Source organism: Melopsittacus undulatus, chromosome 1 (assembly GCF_012275295.1).
Source record: "Melopsittacus undulatus isolate bMelUnd1 chromosome 1, bMelUnd1.mat.Z, whole genome shotgun sequence".
Lineage (NCBI taxonomy): Eukaryota > Metazoa > Chordata > Aves > Psittaciformes > Psittaculidae > Melopsittacus > Melopsittacus undulatus.
This window is the reverse complement of record NC_047527.1, coordinates 91,277,255-91,297,544: the sequence shown is the minus strand read 5'-3', so window position 1 is coordinate 91,297,544 and position 20,290 is coordinate 91,277,255. Positions and strand designations below refer to the sequence as shown.

Genomic DNA, 20,290 nt, shown 5'->3' with positions numbered 1-20,290 from the left:
CCCCCACACAACAAAACCCATAAAACCCCCCAACAAAGTGGAACACCATGCCATATTTTTTCCCCTTTGTTTTGCTTGTTTGTTCTGTTACTTGCTGCCTCCTCTCTTGATCTGCCTTGGTTGCTCAGTTTGCTCATGCCATTTGCTTAGCTTGGCTCTCCACCCAGCTTCAGTTGTGTTTGGTCATGAGCTTTTTTATTCTCCCCTTGCATCTGCTCAGCTCACTCCATGCTTGCTGTCTTCCACTTGGCTCCAACCTGACCTGCTCTCCTAATGCTGTGTAGTTCAGCATAGGAAGTACTGTCCACCTTGCAGATGCCATGGGTGAAGGGCGGCTGTAGGGCTTAGTTTGTACCCTTAATTGATATCTCCTTCTCTTTCACCGGGTGTACAGCAAGATCTTCGTCTTTTGGCACAATCACTTGCCCTGCTCCCCCTTTCCTGCCTGAAGCTCCTCATGGCAGCAGGTCCTTGGTTCCTCTCTGCCTCCTGATGAAGGTGGCTGTTACTCCCGACAGCAACGGCTCTTCCTGCTCCAGGTGGCTTTTGGCAACTTCAGGGATGACAGTCATGTTAGCCACATCTCCTGACTCTTCACATGGCCCTGGGCAACCACCGACCTACAGGAAATACTCGTCAGTGCCCAGTTCTCTGTGGAGCAGTTTGAGAACCACTGGCTTGATACAGTGGTCGCTGTTAAAATCCGAAGACAGCTTTTGCAATTAGGCAGTGTTTCTGTGGGGCTGGCTATCTCTCACCATGAGTAGGGAATGGCACCAACCTCCAACACCACTCAGGGCTTTGCTGTGTGGAGCTAAGGTTTCAATGATGATGGTGGTAAAAAGGTGGTTATACATGGCTTGGTGGTGGTGTGAGGTGATGCCTGTGTCTAATTGCATAAAACATTCACAGGGACACAGAGCTGAGGCAGCGGCGGCAGCTTTATGAGGCAGGTCTCCATTCTTCAGCGCGCTATGGCAGCCACGACAGCAGCAGCACGGGGATGGATGGAAAGAAAAAGCCTCGAAAGTGGTTGCAGTTAGAAACGTCAGAGAGGAGATGTCAGATTTGTCAGCACCTGTGCTATCTTTCCATGGTGAGTAAAGTCCTTTGCCGCCTCTGGGGTACTCTCTTCCCTGGCAGGGCACTGTAATGGACTATAGCATTTGAGAGACAGGAGATGGCTACTGAGTCATCTCATACACTCCACACAAGATGCAGAGATGCTGATTTGGTTTGTCTCAGAACATTTACTGCCTCAGGCAGCAGTGACAGAAGACAGCAGTTAGTGTCAGCTAGCTTCCCTTCCCCTGTAAGGAAGGGGTAAGCTAGTCACTCAGCTGCATGGCTGCATTGCACTAGGAGAGGTAACAAAGATACCTGCTGGTTGCCAGCAGTTGTAAGTCATGGCCAAAGAGTTCTCAGGATCAGCTAGCAACTCAAATATGTGCCCTGAGTCTTAGGCATGCAGTTACAGCCTGTGCTGCGACAATTTCCCTGCAAGACAAATTGCAGTGTAGGTGTATTCTAACAAGCTGCGATGCTGTTTGCCAACCTGTCTGTTCAGAAACAGGATTCATGCCTATAAACTTTGTCTCTTTTTACAAGTAATTTCCTACTGGCTTTTGAAGGTGTGCTAACCACCGTGGTGACACCTCCAGGTTTTTAGTTGTATGCAGAACACCTAGAAATACAGCAATTTAATTAAAAATATCAAAAAATATCAAAAAACTCCTCCCACAATCTCATGTACCACTTAATTCCAAGATCAGATATTTAAATACAGTACAGTGTGTACAAGTCCATATTCTGAAAATACTACAATTATTCTGACATCCTTTGCGGTTTTTTGGTTACATATGTCAGGTTTTTTATGGAACAACACAACTCGTTAAATGGTTAGCTGTAGCCGTTTCCCCCCCTAAGACAGAATACACTCAGTTTATACATGTCTTTGGATGGCTGTTTAAGCAGTATTAATTTGAAGTCACTTTAAAATGAATCTATTAAAAAAAAAGACAACCAAATCCTCTTAATTCTGGCCTGTTTGCTCTGGAGTAAGTGTACTCAACAAAGGATTTTTCCTCATCATGCTTTGAAAACAGTAGTAAGGGACAAATAAAATCAACTTGGTTGTCAAATTCCAACTGGAATGTGTAGGCTTGGCTGGTGGCCAGCTGAGCAAATGTGACCTCTGCTGAAAGAGACAGTAGCTGAGGAATCCTGTGGCTAAGCTTCTGATTTTATCCTTATTCAAGACAGAATTTAAAGTAATGGGAAATGGCTGCCTTCAGGAAAACTTTAGGCTATGTGTTAGATACTTACGCGTTTATCACTATTTGGATTGGGCCTGCATTACTGTTGATGCTTTTTTTTAATAAATTGTATGTATTTGCCAACATTAGCACTCAAAAAGGGATATGTACTTTCTTCTTACACATTCTGAATCATTTCACAATGTGTAATACTTTTTGTTTATGTCTCTAACTAACTTGTAGTAAAATACAGGTTTAATAGCTCGGACAATAATTCAATACTGTGTGCATAACATGGCTACAATTTGGGGCTTATTGCACTTCTCCCTCCTACTCCTGCATTTTTGTATAGGTCGTACAGGAGAATGAAAATGTTGTCTTCTGCTTGGAGTGTGCCCTGCGGCATGTGGAAAAACAGAAGTCTTGTCGGGGACTGAAAATGATGTACCGTTACGATGAGGTCTGTATGATGTAGCTTGTGATGCTGGTGAGCTTTGACACTGAAAATTTTGGAGTAGACTTAGCTCTTTGTCCTACAGAGACCTCAAGAGACTGTGCCTGGGGTCTTTTGGGTGTGGGAAGAAGGTGCTGTATTACGATCTAAGTGAAAGAAATAGAGGGAAACAGGATTACAAAGATGAAACCTGAAGGATAAATGGCATGGATAGGTATTACAGAACAGACAAGGCATTTAGTGCTTTGGGATGCTGTAGAACGTAAAGCTGTGCTTTGCCTGGTTAATTTCTTGTAATTTCTGTACTTTTGGATAACCTCTCTGTGGATAACTCCAGTCTAGTTTGAACCTTCTCTAAGGCAAACTTGTAGAGTACTTGGAGACAAGAGGCCCAGCAATAGCTTCAAGAAAATGTGATGGTGAACATTCACAGAGCTCAGGCTAGTGATTTAGGACAGTGTCTGGGTTCTGGACTAATGCTCCATCGCAGTACAGTCAAATGATGGATGCCTCTTCATCTGGCTAATTAGCTCCATGTCTCCAATGTATAAGGGAATGAGTGGGGAATCAAGAGTGGGGCAGCATTTCACTGTTACTCTGTCTGAATGGTGGATAATGAAGCAGTAAGAGAAATTACAAAATCAGCTCTTGGAGATCAGTGCTGGTGCAAGCAGCTTTTTGAGATGGGCTTCCCTGGGTGGTAACAATTATTTTTTCCAAATGTAAAAAACTGTCAAAGTTTCTACATTTCTGAAAGACATTTGACTGCTGCATGCCTGGCTACTGGTACAGAATTGGTTCTGAGGGCTGTGAATGAGGAGAAAGATCACCTGCATGTCACGTCTAACTGTTAGATAGACTTCACGAAGAAGTTGCTTCACTTTGCACAAAAGCAAATGCTCCACATTCTTACTAGGGTGGGCCAGCCAGTAAGAAAAATCTTGAACTTCATCCAGTCCCTGAATGCAGTGGAGGTAGGAGTGGCACTGCAGCCAAATTTTGAGGTGCAGGTCAAGGTCTCCTGATCCCTTCTGATCATAATGCTGTGTGGCTGTTGCCCCTTTTCTGCATGGCAGAAAAACAGTTTTCTCTTTGCATGGGCTCAGAGCACCTGCACCACCCAGACATCCTGACAGCATTAAACAAAAGTAGCATCCTGTAACCAATGCCAACAATGTCACAAGGAAAAAGTGGGATCTTTTCCTTAGATTTTCAAGAATTATTTAATAAATAGTAAATTGTGGGTTTATAATTAATAGCATTTGTAACTTTGTTCAGCAGTGGGTTTTAAGTTGTATCTGAAGAACATTTCTGACCTCAGTGTAGTAACGATGGAGCCCAGCTTCTTTATTCTTGCTCAAGAGATTTCTAGTTCTCATCACTGTCTTCACATTTGGAGGGGGGAGCTTCAACAAGGGCAGTATCTGGACTACTGTGCAGTACTTTTCCTGAAATTCCTGGTCATGAATGTAGTATATGAGCCCAGGTTTTTTTCCCCATTAGGTGCTTTCGGTCAAAAAGGCAGCACTGCATCACTGTCCATTGGAAGTGACCGGAGAAAGAGCAGATGCTAATTTGTGTTTTCTTTTTCTCTCTCCCTGAACAGGAACAAATAATCAGTCTAGTCAATCAAATCTGTGGAAAAGTATCTGGTAAAAATGGCAGCATTGAGAACTGTATCAGCAAGCCTACACCAAAAAGAGGACCTCGTAAGAGAGCGACAGTTGACGTGCCATCATCTAGGCTTTCATCCTCCAGTTCATCCAAAAGTGCTTCAAGTTAATCCTGAAGATGCCAACACTCTCATTTTGTCAATTTATATATATTTTTTGTAATTATTATACCATAGTTTGGAGTACTTGCTGTAGAATACAAGCTGTCTTTGCACTAGCTCTAAAGAAGATTTTCTTCTGGTTTTAGAGAACTAATTTTGTTTTAGCATTAAACTGTTGAATTTTTTTTTGTACTTAGACTAGGTAGATACAGCAGTCTGATTTTTTTGAACTGCCGTATGTTCACTGTTTTAAAAGCGGCAAGGGGCTGATAAAATATTAATTTGTATTGTCCCTATGGCTGAAAAAAGAAAAAGCCTTTTTGGTAACTGTGAAGAAAGGCTTTTAACCCATTTTTGGAATAGGTTGAAGTTGGATGTGTTTTATAATTTGTTCTCTGGTCATATGAGCAGATTTTTCTAGAGAGAAAAGGGATAGGAGACAAAAACTTGAACGAAATTGCTTTACTTTGGCTGTCTTTTATTCTGTCACAGCAAGATAAGTTTTGTAATTTTTTAAATTGGAGAATACACACTTTCTTTGGGAGGTTTTGGCAGCTGAAGATGGACTTTGTTTCCTAACTTGTAGGCAAAAGGAGGAGATTTGGAGTATGTTCTCTTTTACCAGCACATCACTATGCATCTGTTTTGAGGGGGGAAAATAAAAACTAAAGAAAAAAAGAAAAAAAAAAGGAGGAAAAAAGACTGCCTGCCTTGAGGAGTCACGTGAGGGAAAACTGTGCCTGATTTCATTAGGAAATCCATTCTGTTATTTTTTGGTGCTGTTGGCTACTTTATCAAAAACCCTTCAATAGCATCCTTTGAAAAAAAAGAAAAAAGAAGAAAAAAAGTGATTGAAGCCATAAGTGCTTCTTTTGTCATAGACGTGCAATCTTTCTAACATTCCATTTCCATTCCACTGCTGTTTTTCACACCTTTACACAGTCAAGCATTAATTTTTGTTCTGAATTTGTTTCATTATACGATCACATTTAGAGCCACTAGCAGGTCTGCATCTTTCTTTTGAATGTGAAAATGCATTTGCTTTCATCTTGTCTATTTTTTCTCTTCATGTTGTAACAAAAAGAAAAAAAAAATCACACCTTTTGTACATATGCCTGTAAATTTTTTTAAATACTTGAGCCTTTTCTTGGGGTGGGGAGGGGGGATGGCGAAGAGACAAGATGAAGAAAAGCCTTACGTTTCACTTTCTTCATCGGTTGGATTGGATGCTTACAGGGTTTTTCTTGTAACATTTATAAGTGCTGCTTACATCACTGAACAACAACAAAAAATAATAATGGAGTAGCTGTTGCCCTTTTCTGGTTGTGTGTACAGTATGTGTGGAATAAAAAAGGGAAAATGTTTTCACAAACTGTTTTGTTTCGTAATTGAATTCAACAATACCGTAGCTACCCATATTGCACTGAGCTTGCCAGTGGTGACTGTCAGGAAAGTCCTATAATACAATTTGTTGGTTGTTGTTGCAGAAGACTGAACTGTTTTGGAATATTTAACAATAACATAAACAGAGTCAAGTGTTTTCAAATGTGGTTGTCTGGTTTTTATGGCCTTGCTGTGTACTTTTCCCTCTTGACAGTAAACTTCTGACTATGGCTTACAGTTTGACATTTAATTTATTAGCGCTGCTCTGCTCTCTTTCCTTGTAAGGAAAGACTTCATGTTGTTTATTGCCAGTTTTTTGTTTACTTTCCAGGTTTGTACTACGAGGTTTAATAAAAAAAAACAAAACTTTTTTGGACATTTTGTCTGTCTTCTGGAAAGTGAGTGAGTAAAGGAAGCTCCTTCAAGAAAAGCTGCCTTCAACAGACACCTTGTTAAACAGAAAGTGACTACTAACTGCAGGTAGCGAGTGTCTAGCTTGCATTTCCTAGAGAGGGCTCAGGAAACACTCTGTCAGGTAACAGGAAACAGAGTGAATCCTTCAGGGAACTGGCCACTTCCCAGCTACGGAGCTGGAGAACGTGCATCAGTCCTTTGTCAGGGCAGGTCTTTGCCAAGAGATCTACACTGCAGCTCATCCTTTTACTTACGCTGTTCCAGATTACATTCCTTCCCTCTGTGCATGAAGAGCAGAGCCAGGAGCCTTCTCAAAGGAGAGCAGATCCCTGCAAACAGAGCGTGAGACTTGACAAGCAACAGGCGTTAGATATGCTCAGACCTCAAGTTTCAAGACAAAAAATGACTGCAGAAAAAAGAGGCAGCAAGAGGATGACAACTACAGGTCCTATGGTTTATAAAATTCAAGCATTTAAGTTACAATTAATTCAGGGTTGCTGGCTTGCATCAGTAGTTAAACATTTTACCATGGAAAAGTAAATTACACTGGTACTCCTTGGGGTTTTTTTTTTCTGAATTAGTCTCCTCTATTCACTGTCATGGACAAAATATTTGGGTAATCAAGTAAAAGACATGGTTGAGATAGAAATACTTTATTTTATCTCGAAAGAGGAGTAAGTTCGTACAATGCTAAGAACTCTGCTCCACGAGGAGTGTAACATCTCAATATGCATCTCTCCTCTTTCTCAGTTTCTTTTTTTTCCTTAACACCTATGATAACTATGTTGGTCCTGAATAAGAAGTGTGAGAGAGTAAACACTGCTGCACTAGTAGACAAAGGCAGTAGGCAGTCAGTAGGTAGTAAAGGTAGAAAATAACTTTTCATTTTGGTTTGGATCCTAAATCTTCAGTTGCAGCAGCTGACAACATGCAAGGAACAATTTGGGTTCAGTATTACACATCAAGTCTAATCAGCCATTAACGGTTAGTGGTCAAAGTAACTTGCATCTTCCCTCTTTAATTCTCTTATACATAGTATATACAACAGGTTTACTGCTCCTCTGAGCCCCGAGGCTATGGTTAAAGTGTGTGTGCTTTAGGCTTTTTTTTTTTAAAAACCAACCTCCCCATGACTGGCGATTCTGTAAAAAGGCAGTGTCACTAAGTAAAAAGATCTGGCTGTTAACGCTTGGTTAGCAAACTGCTACACAGGCAAGCTCTTCATTCACTTGTTCATTCATTCAGAAGTCATTCTTAAAGGATATGGGTTTAAGATTCAAATAGTCTGAGAGTCACTTTCGTCACTAACATCTGAAGCACCCTTTCTTTCAGTTACAGCAGCAAGAGCAGTGTCCACTTGAACTTCCTCTTCATCAGACTGAACAACGGGTGACTCCCCTTCGCTTGCATCTTGGCTGGCAGAATCGGTGCAGGTTGATGACAGGGAAGATGACAGTTTCTGGCGTAATTCAGACTGGCTTGGAACCTGGAGACTTATCTCATTCATGCAGGTGTTGGATTCGGGCCCTTAGAGATGGAAAAACAACAACAATCAAACTTCAGCACAGCAAGTGAACAGGCAAGTCAGTAAATTAACTGAGCTCAGCCTTGGTTAATGAGTTGCACTGAGGCTGTTTTGCTTCTTTTGTAAAACACCATTAGAAAACCTTTCCCAAACACAAAGTTGCCCTTTGGCTTTTCTGAAGCTGATCTCAAATACAGACCACAGGCTGGCTTTAATCTGTTTCTGATGGAGTGTCCATTTCACTCATTCTAGAATTTCTAACTCTTGAGAACAAATAAGGTAAGACTGCAGGAATATTAAGTACTGACTGTTCAAAGAGACATAGCTGATGTCCAGCCTACCTATTAGCCAAGACCCAAATAATCCTCCTAATTCCAACTTTGATAAACTCCGATAATAAAAGCTGTTGGTCTTCAGCATGTGCTGAAAATCATCACCAATAGGAAAATCCTCCAGACAAACTCTGTCCAACAGGACGCAAATAAACCTGGGTGGAAAACAAACAAACGAAACAGGCAATAATCTCCAGTTTTGACTGAAAGTGAAGAGGTGGAAGCAAAACCACTTCTTGCTCACAGCATGAAAGCATTCCTGTCGGTAAAGCTGTAGTGTAGCTCAAGTGCACATGAATGGGATTTTGAGACTATGCTTCCTCCACATCCTGTGCAAAAAGTCTTTTAAGCAAGTTCAGTGCAATAGTGTTTGCTTGCAGTTTGGGAGTTCAGATTTCAACGTTATCTTAGTTCTTCTATTCTGGACACTTCCTGGCAGGAAATAAATCAAAATGGGGAAACATAAATGTTCCTTCTATGTGAGAGGCCAAATAAAGCCCTTTTTGACTTCTCTACTATGCCTAGTAAGTGTTCCGCCATAGTCAGGGCACCCAGCTTCAGCGCTGAGTAACCTGGGTGAGAAAAGCCTCTTAAGAATCCTGTGGAGGATGCCTGGCAGCTCTACTAAGATGTTTCCTCAGGGAGAACATGAAGTTCTACTGAACATGAATGATACTAGCAATGCTTTTAAAGACACCGATGTTGTGCACACCAGCACGTACTAGATTAATTTACACAAGGCACGCAGAGGAGTTTTCTAGAGTGGCAGAGGTGGGTAAATTCTTCAGCTCCACTCACTATCATGATACATTTCAAAACCAGTGCCCAGAAGCTGGTCACGTTTATAGACAGATCTGGGAAAGTTTTAATATCTTGAGCTCATTTTTATTTTGTCCAGTTATTAAAATAACTTACCTGTGTTCTGTGGCATTCAGTAAAACTGTGAAATAAATCTTGCCCTGACCAATCCCCTTCTCCACTGATACCAGAAGGAAGAGTTACCTTTAAGCCATCTTATTTTTCTGAGAATGAAGACTGTTGCATATTTAGCTTGACAGCAGGGTGCAAAGTCCTTAGAGCAAGCACAAAAATCCCTTCTGATTCAGAGGGAAATTAATTGTCTGGAACTACAACAGCAACAAGACTGTTAATGCTGTAGTTGCAGTAACTTAGAGGAGTAAACCTTGCTGCAAGCCTACCCAACCTCTGCATTAAGGTTACAGTGCTAGAATATTACAGCACTGCCAAGTTAAGTTACAGTGTGTGTGCATCTAGATAATAAATATGCATACACCATCTATACATACACACTGTAACATATTACAGCAGAAAGTAAATTTCATAGGGTTTTTTTTCACAGGCTAATAAGCTTTACATCTATTTAGGAAAAAAACCCACCCTGCTCTTAGTGGTTTCTACACTTCCTTAGAGAATTCAGTTACACTCTTTGTTGTTAAAAAAGTCATGAAGCTTCTTGGTCCAACATTTGCCAAAGACCCAGAAATGGTGAAACATTCCTAGATTCTGTAATTACTTGCATGCTCAAATGATGATCAAATTTAATAATGTATGATTTGGATGCCTATCCAAAACCAGCCACCTGAATTTAGGTTTTGCAATAAAACCTTTAGTAGCCAAGTGTGCCTTGACTACTTACAGTAGACATTTCATATTCACAGCAGGTAATAATCACCTTCAGACAGGGAGGAAGACAAATACCCCAGGATATTAACATTTTCCTTTATATGTTCTAAAACATAGGATAGTATTTAAAGCATAGTGGTTCTTCATTATAAGAACTTGTATAAAAGTATTTCAACCATCAGTTTCAAAAGAAATGGAAGTACTTTTAAAGGACCTTCACTACCTCCCCCAAGAAAACTCATTTTGGCTCTTTTGGGAAAAGGCATTTTAGGACTGAAGTTTTTCATTAAGAAAACACTCTTCACTGGTGGATAAAGTATCCAGTATTACTAATTTCCTGCTGTAAGCAGATCCCTCATCATGCTGCAACTTGGCAAAATATAAACCTGGTTTTGTTCATCAGAACACATACAGTTTTGGTTTAGGATTAATTTAATCCAATTTAAGTAATACTATCAGCAGTAAGAAAGAGCTGCAGCACTGGAATCACTATTCAGAAGTTTCCAGAACACTGTCATGTTGAATCATGGTTCAGCTGTTCAGAGGAACACCTCTCACTGAAGATCTTGCAGGATAAAACTGGTCCAAATTTACCTCAAAATGCCAAAGTTATGAACAAATTCCAAGAAGGCCATCATAATAAAACTCTAATTGCTGCAAACTTTCTGTTGAAGTTTGTTAAAATGCCTTCTATTAACTTCATCTTGAGAAAAATGCACCTTTAAAAGCAGTATGTAACATGTCACTTATCCATACCATGACAAAACCAACATGAAAACTGCAGCAACTAGATGAAAAAAGAGACAGTCCAGAAATACACAGTAGTTCTGAAGCAATCTCTCTTTTACTGCAACTTAAACACTAATGTTTTGAAAAACCACTGATGAAAAATATTCAATCTACATAAAGTGTATGGGTTTACTACAAATTAGAGCAATTCTGGTGATTTCTCACTTTAAGCCCACTGTCATTACTAGTATCATACCCAGCATGGGAGAAAGCATATTATTGTCTTCGCCTCCTGAGTTTAAAAAGACATCAAGTGCTTCTTGGTCAGACATGTCCATTAGGTCCATCTGTTCCAGCATGTCCACATTCACCTCCATGGAAGACATACTTCCAATCGGTTCTGTAGTAAAAATAGTGCAATAAGCAAACTGAAATCAGTTACATAGTGTTATTACCTATAAAGGCTTCAATAATTGCTATAATTGGGTGCATTAGTAAACAATTAAAGCTACATCTGGAAAGAGCACACCCGGAGAAGCTGCTCAGCAGCTACCTCAGTCCAATCCAAGACTACTCTGTGCAGTCTTTATTGTGAAACTAATGTCCATTACTGGTTATGTAAAACAACACTTTTAGCAAAAATACCTGTATCATTGTCAGAAATACTCTAGGAATGGGGCTCATGGGAAAAGATTAACACTCCCTTTCAATTCTTCCAACTAAAAGCATTTTTAGAGAAAAAGACCACACACATTTAAGCACACAGTCACTAAAGGTCAATATACAAGGGATGTGGAAATTCAGAAATCAGGATTAATGCTCACAGAAAACAGCCATTCCTCCTCCTCATTCAGTTAAGACTAATAAATAGCAGTAGTATGCAAAACCCAGGCTGATGCCCAATATCTTATCTCAGCATGGGGATTGCACATTATTAATTATTCAAGCAATTTACTTATTGTTGTCAATATAATACTGACAGCTCTCAAGGGAAATTTATTTATACTTGGATGAATTCTTGGATGAGCATCTTCTTCCTTGAACAGTAAGACATGCAAACGCAGATAGTAAGTTGCTGCATGTGTAACATCAAATACTATACGAGCAGTTTATTGGTTTCTCTAAATTTAACAACTACATTGCTAAAAGCCTTCATAAGTGAACTGAGATGAAATCCTCTAATTTCACTGTTGTTTTTTTTCCAAATGTACTATAGCTCTGTAGTTTTACCTGTACTGCAGGATCAAATCTTTCATTAAACCAGTTCCTTTGATATGCATGGATTCTACATCATGCTAAAAGCTGAAGTCCAGAAAGTTAAACCCTCTAACAGAGCTTTATGTCCAGTACTAGCCAGTGACAATGTCCACTTTTAGTCTAAGTGGAGTGTACAGAAAGAAGACAACCTAACTCAATTCCTTCCTAAGAGATTTAGACTGACATATCCCACTTCTCAGAAGACTGTCCTAGCAACCCATCTAGAGCATCTTGCAGATGCATGACTATAGCAGTCATGCAGAGAAATGGAAATCCTGGACTGCATTTCCTGCTCTAGCATCACAAATGATAGCAGAACTGTTTTTGAAGCAGGGACTGTATCTCTACAGTTTTTCTGCCACATGAGTGATTTAGTCTCCTGCTTGCTTTCTTTCTTGTCCTACAGTCGCTGCAGGCATTTTGGCCCAACAGATGGATACCTCCCACATGGATGTCTATGGCATTCTTGTGCTTCAGCTAGTCAGGAGGTGCCAGACTTGAGTCATCTGATAAGAAAGAGAGCTTAACCTGATCTCCCATGGCCTAAATCACACACTCCTGTATGTTACACAGACCATGGAAATAGCTACCACCTCGGAACTGTTTTGAAATACAACACTGAGCTTCCATCTGCACTTTTGCAATTTTTCTGAGGCACAATCCCAGGCTTTGGAACGCTGGTGGACAGAAGGGGCCATCTCCACCCACATCTTTATAGACATGGATGCTCTCTTCAGCTGCAGAGAAAAGCGCTATTCCAGACATCCTTCAGTGCTCTGCAATTTCTCAGACAATGAGTAGACTGTTTGATTAATCTTCTAAGGTATGCAGCTATCCTGGAACCCAAAACTTGTTTCAAAAGCCAATCTGAAGTTTTGGTTCCACTGAGGAAGAACTGAGGCACTGCAATGCTCCATCTGTAAGCATTAAAACTGCTGCTGACTTTGACCCCTCAACAGTGTTCTCCAAGTTGTGAGTTCGTGACTCACAAAAGGTATTTTAAATCTGTGTAAAATACCACAGAAGGTATTTTAAAACTTGCCTCGCCTCTCTGCTATCTGCAAGTATCCTGTAGAAAGATACTGCTCCATGTCCTGCTGGAAGGCTTCTTCAAAGAACTTCTGACGTTCCTTTAGCTTCATCTGCTGGGTGTGCTCCATATCCAAAACCTTCTGTGCGTGTTCAGCATCTAGCTCAGCTGAGTGTAAAAGAAACAAACAAATAAAACATTGCATGTATATCCCGCTGACTCTCAGAATTTAAAAGCTACTGAACCCGTTCAATACTGACAGATTGTTACTACAGACTGTTAACACAGGCTGTTATAAAAGAAGCCTTCTGCGCTTTGCAACTGTATTTTAAAACTGGCAGGATAAGAATACTATATTAGGCAGCCTAACCTTCACATGAAAGTGATGTCAGAGCTATTCATCTTGAGGCAAGATGCAGATTTCTTGAACTGTATAAACAGCAACGCCTGCAAGCCCTGTCCATCAACAACCGGGAGTTACAATTCTGCCCCCAAGAGCTATCAGATAATGATGCTTCTGCTCTCATGTACCTGATACACAACATTAATAGTTTCAATTTAAACATTGCAGCATATTTCTACCACAGCACAAGTGGAAAGATACAGATGTACACGTGCTTATATGTACATACATACAAATACACATACATACATGTGTGTGTGCACATGCGTGTGAGGTTTTGGTTTTGTCAGCCTTCAGACAGACTAGAAAAATCCCTTGAAGAATATCCTGCATGTCACACAGGCACATATCCACAGAAGCTGTGACAGGAGGTAGGTAAACAGCACTGTTTTCAGTGACAACACCACACAGTCATTAAGGACAACATACAGGGGCTTCTCTGTATAAAGCAGCAAATAATGTGCCCAAAGATGATGATACTGACACCAAAAAAGCAAAGCCAACTACAAGGAATTACGAATGTGACACCAAGCAGAAAGGTCAGCTCGTATAGCTTGTACAGACATAGAGTGACATATCTATGCTGGCTCTCCAGTAGTTCCTCTTTCCTCCTACAATGAAAGACGTATTAGGCTGTATATGATTAGAAGAACTCCTTCCCTCCTGTTTTGCTCCACAGGAGTCACTGACTGGCCATAGAAAAGAATCCAGTCAGAGCATTGTTAGAATATGCTTTAGGGGAAAAAGAAAGAACAAATCTTTTTAGGAGGAATGGAACACATAAACTGGAACCTTCCTCTCAAGAGTTCTCTGTTCTTTTCTCTACGCTGTTCTCAAAGCTCTCTGCTTACGATAAAAGGATTTGCTATCTGAGCTGTTGATGGAAAGGATAGGGCAGTGAGAAGAGCTGCTGGTCTTGTGTTCTATCCATTAGGGGAAACTCCAGCAAATACTGCTGGGTAAAAAATATCCAAGCTCTCACACACCAGATAGACACAGCTAGAATATGACATTCACATGGATTTATGTGAAAGAGTGTAAGGTTATCTAAGACAAGCATCCTGTTAGCCTCCCAGGGTAAATGTTATCTTAATGTTATTTTACAATAAGGAAATTCATGAAAAGCATTTACCATCATGGAGATTATTATCCAAATGAAAAAAAAACATATTAAACCAGGCAAAAACATCAGAGAGCAGTAATTCACTCTGTTGCCTGCATCAAGGTCACAGATCATATACAGAAGCAAATGAGCTGTGATAGTTGCCAAAAGGAGCCATAAGAATGGACTGATACATGAAACAGCCATTAAAACATCAGTAAGTTGATTTTTTTTTCTTTTTCAAAGCAGATTTAAGAAGCAAAACATCAGTGTATGATAATGAAAGCATTTTCCTTTAAGTCAACAAGTCTTCAATATCAATTACATTGTGATGTATGATGTCTCTGGGTTCCCTGAAGCACTTCACTGCAGTCCTGAATGATGAGCAATTATTAACATTGCATATGATGAAGAAACACCATTCAATTGTAATAATAAACGCCAGTGGCTTTCACTGACAACAGAAATTTCCTTTTCCTCATAATACATTCTGACAGTTTTGCACTCTGCATTGGTAGTTCAGGATATTTTTAACCCTACAACAGAGCTAGCATCCATGTAACATGAGACTGATACAACTTCTTTCTTAACACTGCCTAAAATGTTCTCTTAACTATTGAAATTGTCACTGGCCAAAGCTAAATAGTAACAGCTGCCTGCTCTGCTGACAAGTTCTGAGGAAACTCAGAATACATTGGCTGAAGGGTTGTCACAGGCTTGCTCTCCAAAGTCAGTTATTGAGAGCTAACATCAAGAACCTGGCTGCACAATTTCACGCTCTGCCAGGTGTAACAGAAGTTGCTAGGCTAAGCAAAACCAAACTGTGACATCTGGGGTTTCTGTTTGTTATCAGAAGCTATAAGGATGGCTAGATGAAGTTAACAGTCAAACACGAAGCCACAGAAGATGGGTGTATTGTTTCTTTGACAAAACTATTCAGAATTATATTTTTCATAATCCATGTGCAGTTTTACATGTTTATAAAATGCTAAACAGAGCCAGCAACAAAGGAGTTCTAAGAAAGTGTCTAAGAAAGATCAAAGTATCATCCATATACCATCATACACTGCTCATGTCCACATATGAATTCTCCCCAAGGATGCAAACTGAGACCTGACACACTTCATAGAATCACAGAATAATGTGGGTTGGAAAGGATCTTAAGATCATCTAGTTCCAACCCCTTGCCATGAGCAGGGATGCCTCCCACTGGACCATGTCATTCAAGGCTTTGTCCAACCCGGCCTTGAACACTGCCAAGGATGGAGCATTCACCACTTCCTTGGGCAATCCATTCCAGTGCCTCAGAGCAAAAAGACACAGAAAAAGCTAATTCACAATGAGATGCGGCTTTACAGGAGCTGCCATGATAAACCAAAGAAAAGGCAACTTCAGCTGTACACCAACCATGCCTTTTAAGAGAACAGAACTAGAAGTAGGCAGAATGTTTCTTAAGAACTGGAAACTCAAGTGCTGACATACAGCCTTCTGCACCACCGCCAGCAACAACACCATGGCCAACCCACAGCTCACCTCCCCGGCAGACACAGCATAACTGACAGCCTGCCTCCTCCAAAGACCACGCAAAGAGATAGATATCGCTTGTCCACAAAACTTCCATCTGCCACAAAACCTCATTTTCTCCAGTGCTGCTGAACAACACGCTCTCCAGAGCCTTGAACTCACTCTGCTGGCACTGAAGCACAGAAGCTGGTTCTACCCTGGAACCAGTCACTCCACCTGAAGCAGCCTCTGCGTATGCGCACCCCTAATGCGATGCTGGGGATGACTTCACTTCTCCAAACACCTCAATGCAAGAAAAAGCTGTAATCATCAAGTCATCATTTGCTTCTGCCTAGATCAGCTAACACGACCTGGAAAGCTGTACCAGCTAATTCTAGTCATTAAAAATGACTGCCCTGTGCTCTTAAAAGTCAATGAAAAACAAACTAACTCAGTGCCGCAAATGTAGTCCTTAATGCATTAATTATCTTTATGGGCACTTTTCTCCCTCAGCCTTTTATCTGGGGGGGAAATCACCACCTAGCTGTACAAACAGCTACAGACACAGAAATCAAGGTAAGACTAGGAATACAACATTATTATTTGGTGCAAGGTCCATGCTCTCCCATCTCATTTTACATCTTAGCTGATTCTGCAGCCAGCAGCTGTGCTAAGACACTGCATTCCTATTACAAGACACATTTATTAAAGCCAGGACCTGAAGACAGATTTTTTTTCTTACTGACTTTATAGAATATTTTTGTTTATAAATGAACTATATTTCTGAGAACAAACCCCTTCCACATCTTAAGCATTTGAACAGGACTCCAGGAAAAAGATCCAGACTCCAAAGGAGCAAAATACAGTAGCTTATAACCATATAACTCAAGTATAAAGGGCACCATTTCCTGATATGGTTCATATGCCTGACTGACACTTCCTACAAGTTAAAATTCTGCCACATGTCTGACCAACCAAGTGACCATTTTCTAGTGACCATTTTCCAAGTGACCATTATCTACATTGTTATACATTTTCCAATTGCAGTTACAAATAACACAATTAAAAGAATGACTACCAAAAATCAGCAACTGAAAGCACTGGTTTAGATTGCTAACACATCCCATAGACCTAATGCGAAAGTGAAAGGTGTCATGTTGTACAAATGGCAACCGCAATGGGGTTTTGGTGCTTTCATACCGTTATACAATCTGTTTATTTTCCTTCAATTCATTTATTATGTTACTTCATATTTCTTATGTGAACTAGAATCCAGAAATGTAGCTGGTCTAAAGAGGGAAAGACACAGTAACACAAGAACTGGAGCTTAGACTAAGTGCCCTTTTTTCCCCACCCCTCTATAGTTCATCTGGTCTTAGCAGACTCATTCAACCAGGCCATAAAATGTATGCAAGTGTTCTTCACAGGGTTTTTTGCTTTCACTGAAGATATCAAAGTTTCAAGCAGTCCTCCACTGAACTCATTCCAGGTTTTTGATGTTCCTCCTGTACGGGGGGGTCCAAAACTGGACCCTGCATGTAGGCATGCTGCGTAGGGGAGGATAATCCCTTCCCTTGATCTCCTGGCCACGTTCCCGTTCACAGAGCCCAGGCAGTGGCAGCCTCCCCTGGTGCCAGGCATGCTGCTGGCTCTGGCCCAGCTCACTGCCCACTGCACTCTCGAAGCTTTCCACAGAGCTTCATCCCCAGCGGGTCTCACCGCAGGGCTCCTCCTGCCTGGGTGCAGGGTTTAGCATCTCTACCTGCTAAATTCCCTAAGGCTCCTGTCAGCCCACTCCTTCGCTTCTCTAGGTCCACCTGGATGGCAGCCCTGCTCTCACTGTATCAACTGATCTCCCCAGTTTGGTGGCATCTGCAAACTCAGGGAGAGGGCCCTTCACCACCTCCTCCAGGGAAAAGACCTGTGTGCTGCTTGTTACCAGCCTCCAGGTAGAGTATGACCCATAACTGCTCCCTCTGAGCCTACTAGCTATCCATCTTGTTGCCCATCCATCCAGACCACGACATCGTAATTTGGCTACAAGAATATTGTGTGAGATTGTCAAAAAACTATTAGTAAGCTGGCTATTCACTGAACAACTGAAAGCCTTCAAAAATCAGAGCAAGAAGATCAAAACAGACAACTGAAGACAGGCATTCAGCCAAGTAACTTTTCAAGTGCATTATAATTTAGCAACTTATATTTGCAACAGCCTCATTATATACCCTTTTAAGTAAAAATATCAAAGTGAGGCAAGACACTGGGGAGCACTTCAAAGAATGCAGTTTTCCTCAAAAAAATGTTTAAATTATTCTTGACAGAATTTAGAATGTATTTTGATAATATGATGGCGGAAGTTCAGAGCACTCTTGCACTATACTTGCTGATAAGTGAGGAGAGACTGTTGGCAAAACTTGAAAATCAATTGTAAGTATGTGAACTGGGTGCACACAGTCTTTCTTCCAAATAGGAGTGAAAAGAAAACAAGTGAAAACTACGAAAGTGTTTTTTAAACACTGATTTAAGTCTATTTAAAAAGTACTTGGTTTTTAACCAAAGGTATATTTAAATAATTACAATTAAAACAAGAAATTAAGTCCTGATTCACTAAATTGTAAAGTCAGGATTTCACTGGACAGAAAGATCATCTCTGTTGGAAAAAATGTACATCATTCCAAATGATATTTATTGCCCGACAACTCTCAGAAGCCTGCACTTTCCTAAGGGGATATTTTGCTAAAATTAAGATTACCAAACTTATTTTTATTAAAGTATTTATTCTTTAAGAAAAGCAGTCATTAAAATGTATTCCTTGACAATTTTTAACTATTGTTTTCACAGTGTGCATCAGCATATGAGAACTCTAATTGGCTCACAAATAATCTAGTCAAGAGGAAAAGCAAAGGTTTTACCCGTGCAGAGAGATTATTTTTTAAGTTGCCCAATAAGCAGTTCCAACCAGTTGGCTTACCTTGGAAATCCCCTCTAAAAAAGTGCTTGGTGGACATCCTTGAATAATAAAGAATATGCCTAAATAAACATCAGAATAAACCACTGAAAATAATTGCCTGTGTATGCCAAGACTCCAGTTCCTAAAGCAGCACCTGGAGGAAGAAGCGGCTTCCGACCAATGCAACAGGAAACACAGCTTGGGAAAAGGTTTCCACCTAACTCAAAACCTTGTCTGGCTACCAGGAAATCTTCATAATTAAGAGATACTAAAAATATGCTCCTGCGAACAGCAGATGCTTGAACAGGGTTCTAAAAATGTAAATACATACACAAGTATAAAATAAAATTCACACAAACTTCATAATCATATGCCTCACAGTGTGTGAAAAGAATATTAGAACTTGACAGAACTAGGATCTTTTAGGTCAGCTAAACAAAAGGCTACTGCATTTACATTCATTCTATTTTCAGTTTCCCTTTAGTGCTCTCCACATTTTAAAGCCCTGTAAAGTATTACAAGGCCAGTGCCTTGTTACTGCAGATGAGAATACACCCAAGCTATGGGCAGACTGCACCCAGTTTGAATTTGAGTTTTTCAACAATTACCATGGCTCACACTGTAATTAGTGTAGGGGTTCAGACAAGCCTAGAGCATCCTAAGCTATATGTAAGAGCTTAAATCCTCCTCCCTTGCCTGACTGTACTTTTTTGCAACAAAATAAACAGAACATCCATCGTACATAGCAACTATATGGCACACTGTATCCTTTATACTGCTTTTACCCTTCTCTACTCTCTGCAAGCTTAAAAATACACCAGCTGAGGATTCCTCTGCAAGTTTGTCCACAGCAGCATTAAGTGACTCTCATTTTAGAGCTAGATCTACTCTGGTTCAGAAACAGTACGAATGCTTTTGGGCCATTGTTTCTAATAAAAACATCCTGAAACTTGAGTGTATTTGGCACCTTCTTGAATTATTTTAGATTAAAAGAAGACAAATTTTCATGCCTGCAGATCTGGTAACAGCAATTCTGGAATTCTTTTAATTTGCTTTAACTACAGTCAAAGTCATGATGGATATACTGTTCTACAGCACATTAAGAGTTTTTTTCCACACTTGCTTCAATATTTTCCTACCTTCAGATGAGCAAATGCATGTCTTGCAAAGTACAGTAATGTTACAAATAAAGGTTTTAGTGGGGAATTCTCTCTCCAGGCTCATCCTTGACTACTTCTGGGTTAACAAATCTACAGTCCACCATTTTCCAGTTTCCTCATTCAATTTCATTTATAGGCCCAAGAACACTGACAATAGCTGTCTTTCTAGAAGACAGGATTTAGCAACATGACTTTAGTGGGATAGAAATACCACAAACGCTCCTCAACTCACACCAGGACAGGTTCTGTTAGGAAGAGGGTCTCCTAACTCCCCTGTTCCTCATTTAGTCAGGTCTCTATCCAACTGATATAGAAGAAAAGGTGACAAGATAAGAATAACATTAAATTGAATGTCCCTAACACAGAAAGTAAGAA

General features: G+C 40.3%; 2 protein-coding genes across 2 annotated transcripts in view; one reads left to right on the top strand and one right to left on the bottom strand.

Moving 5' to 3' along the window:
- The window catches only part of JARID2 (jumonji and AT-rich interaction domain containing 2), a 217,323-nt gene extending 211,225 nt beyond the window's left edge, over positions 1-6,098 (top strand). The window contains exons 16-18 of the mRNA XM_005149879.3: positions 913-1,096; positions 2,608-2,715; positions 4,316-6,098. Of these exons, the coding sequence (XP_005149936.2) occupies positions 913-1,096; positions 2,608-2,715; positions 4,316-4,492 (469 nt within the window). The 3' untranslated portion in view covers positions 4,493-6,098. The remainder of the gene's footprint in view (positions 1-912; positions 1,097-2,607; positions 2,716-4,315) is intronic.
- An 816-nt stretch (positions 6,099-6,914) lies between these two features.
- The window catches only part of DTNBP1 (dystrobrevin binding protein 1), a 69,064-nt gene continuing 55,688 nt past the window's right edge, over positions 6,915-20,290 (bottom strand). Inside the window, exons 8-10 of the mRNA XM_005149880.3 lie at positions 12,810-12,965; positions 10,767-10,910; positions 6,915-7,807 (exon numbers count right to left, since the gene is read on the bottom strand). Coding sequence (XP_005149937.1) covers positions 7,557-7,807; positions 10,767-10,910; positions 12,810-12,965 — 551 coding nt within the window. The 3' untranslated portion in view covers positions 6,915-7,556. The remainder of the gene's footprint in view (positions 7,808-10,766; positions 10,911-12,809; positions 12,966-20,290) is intronic.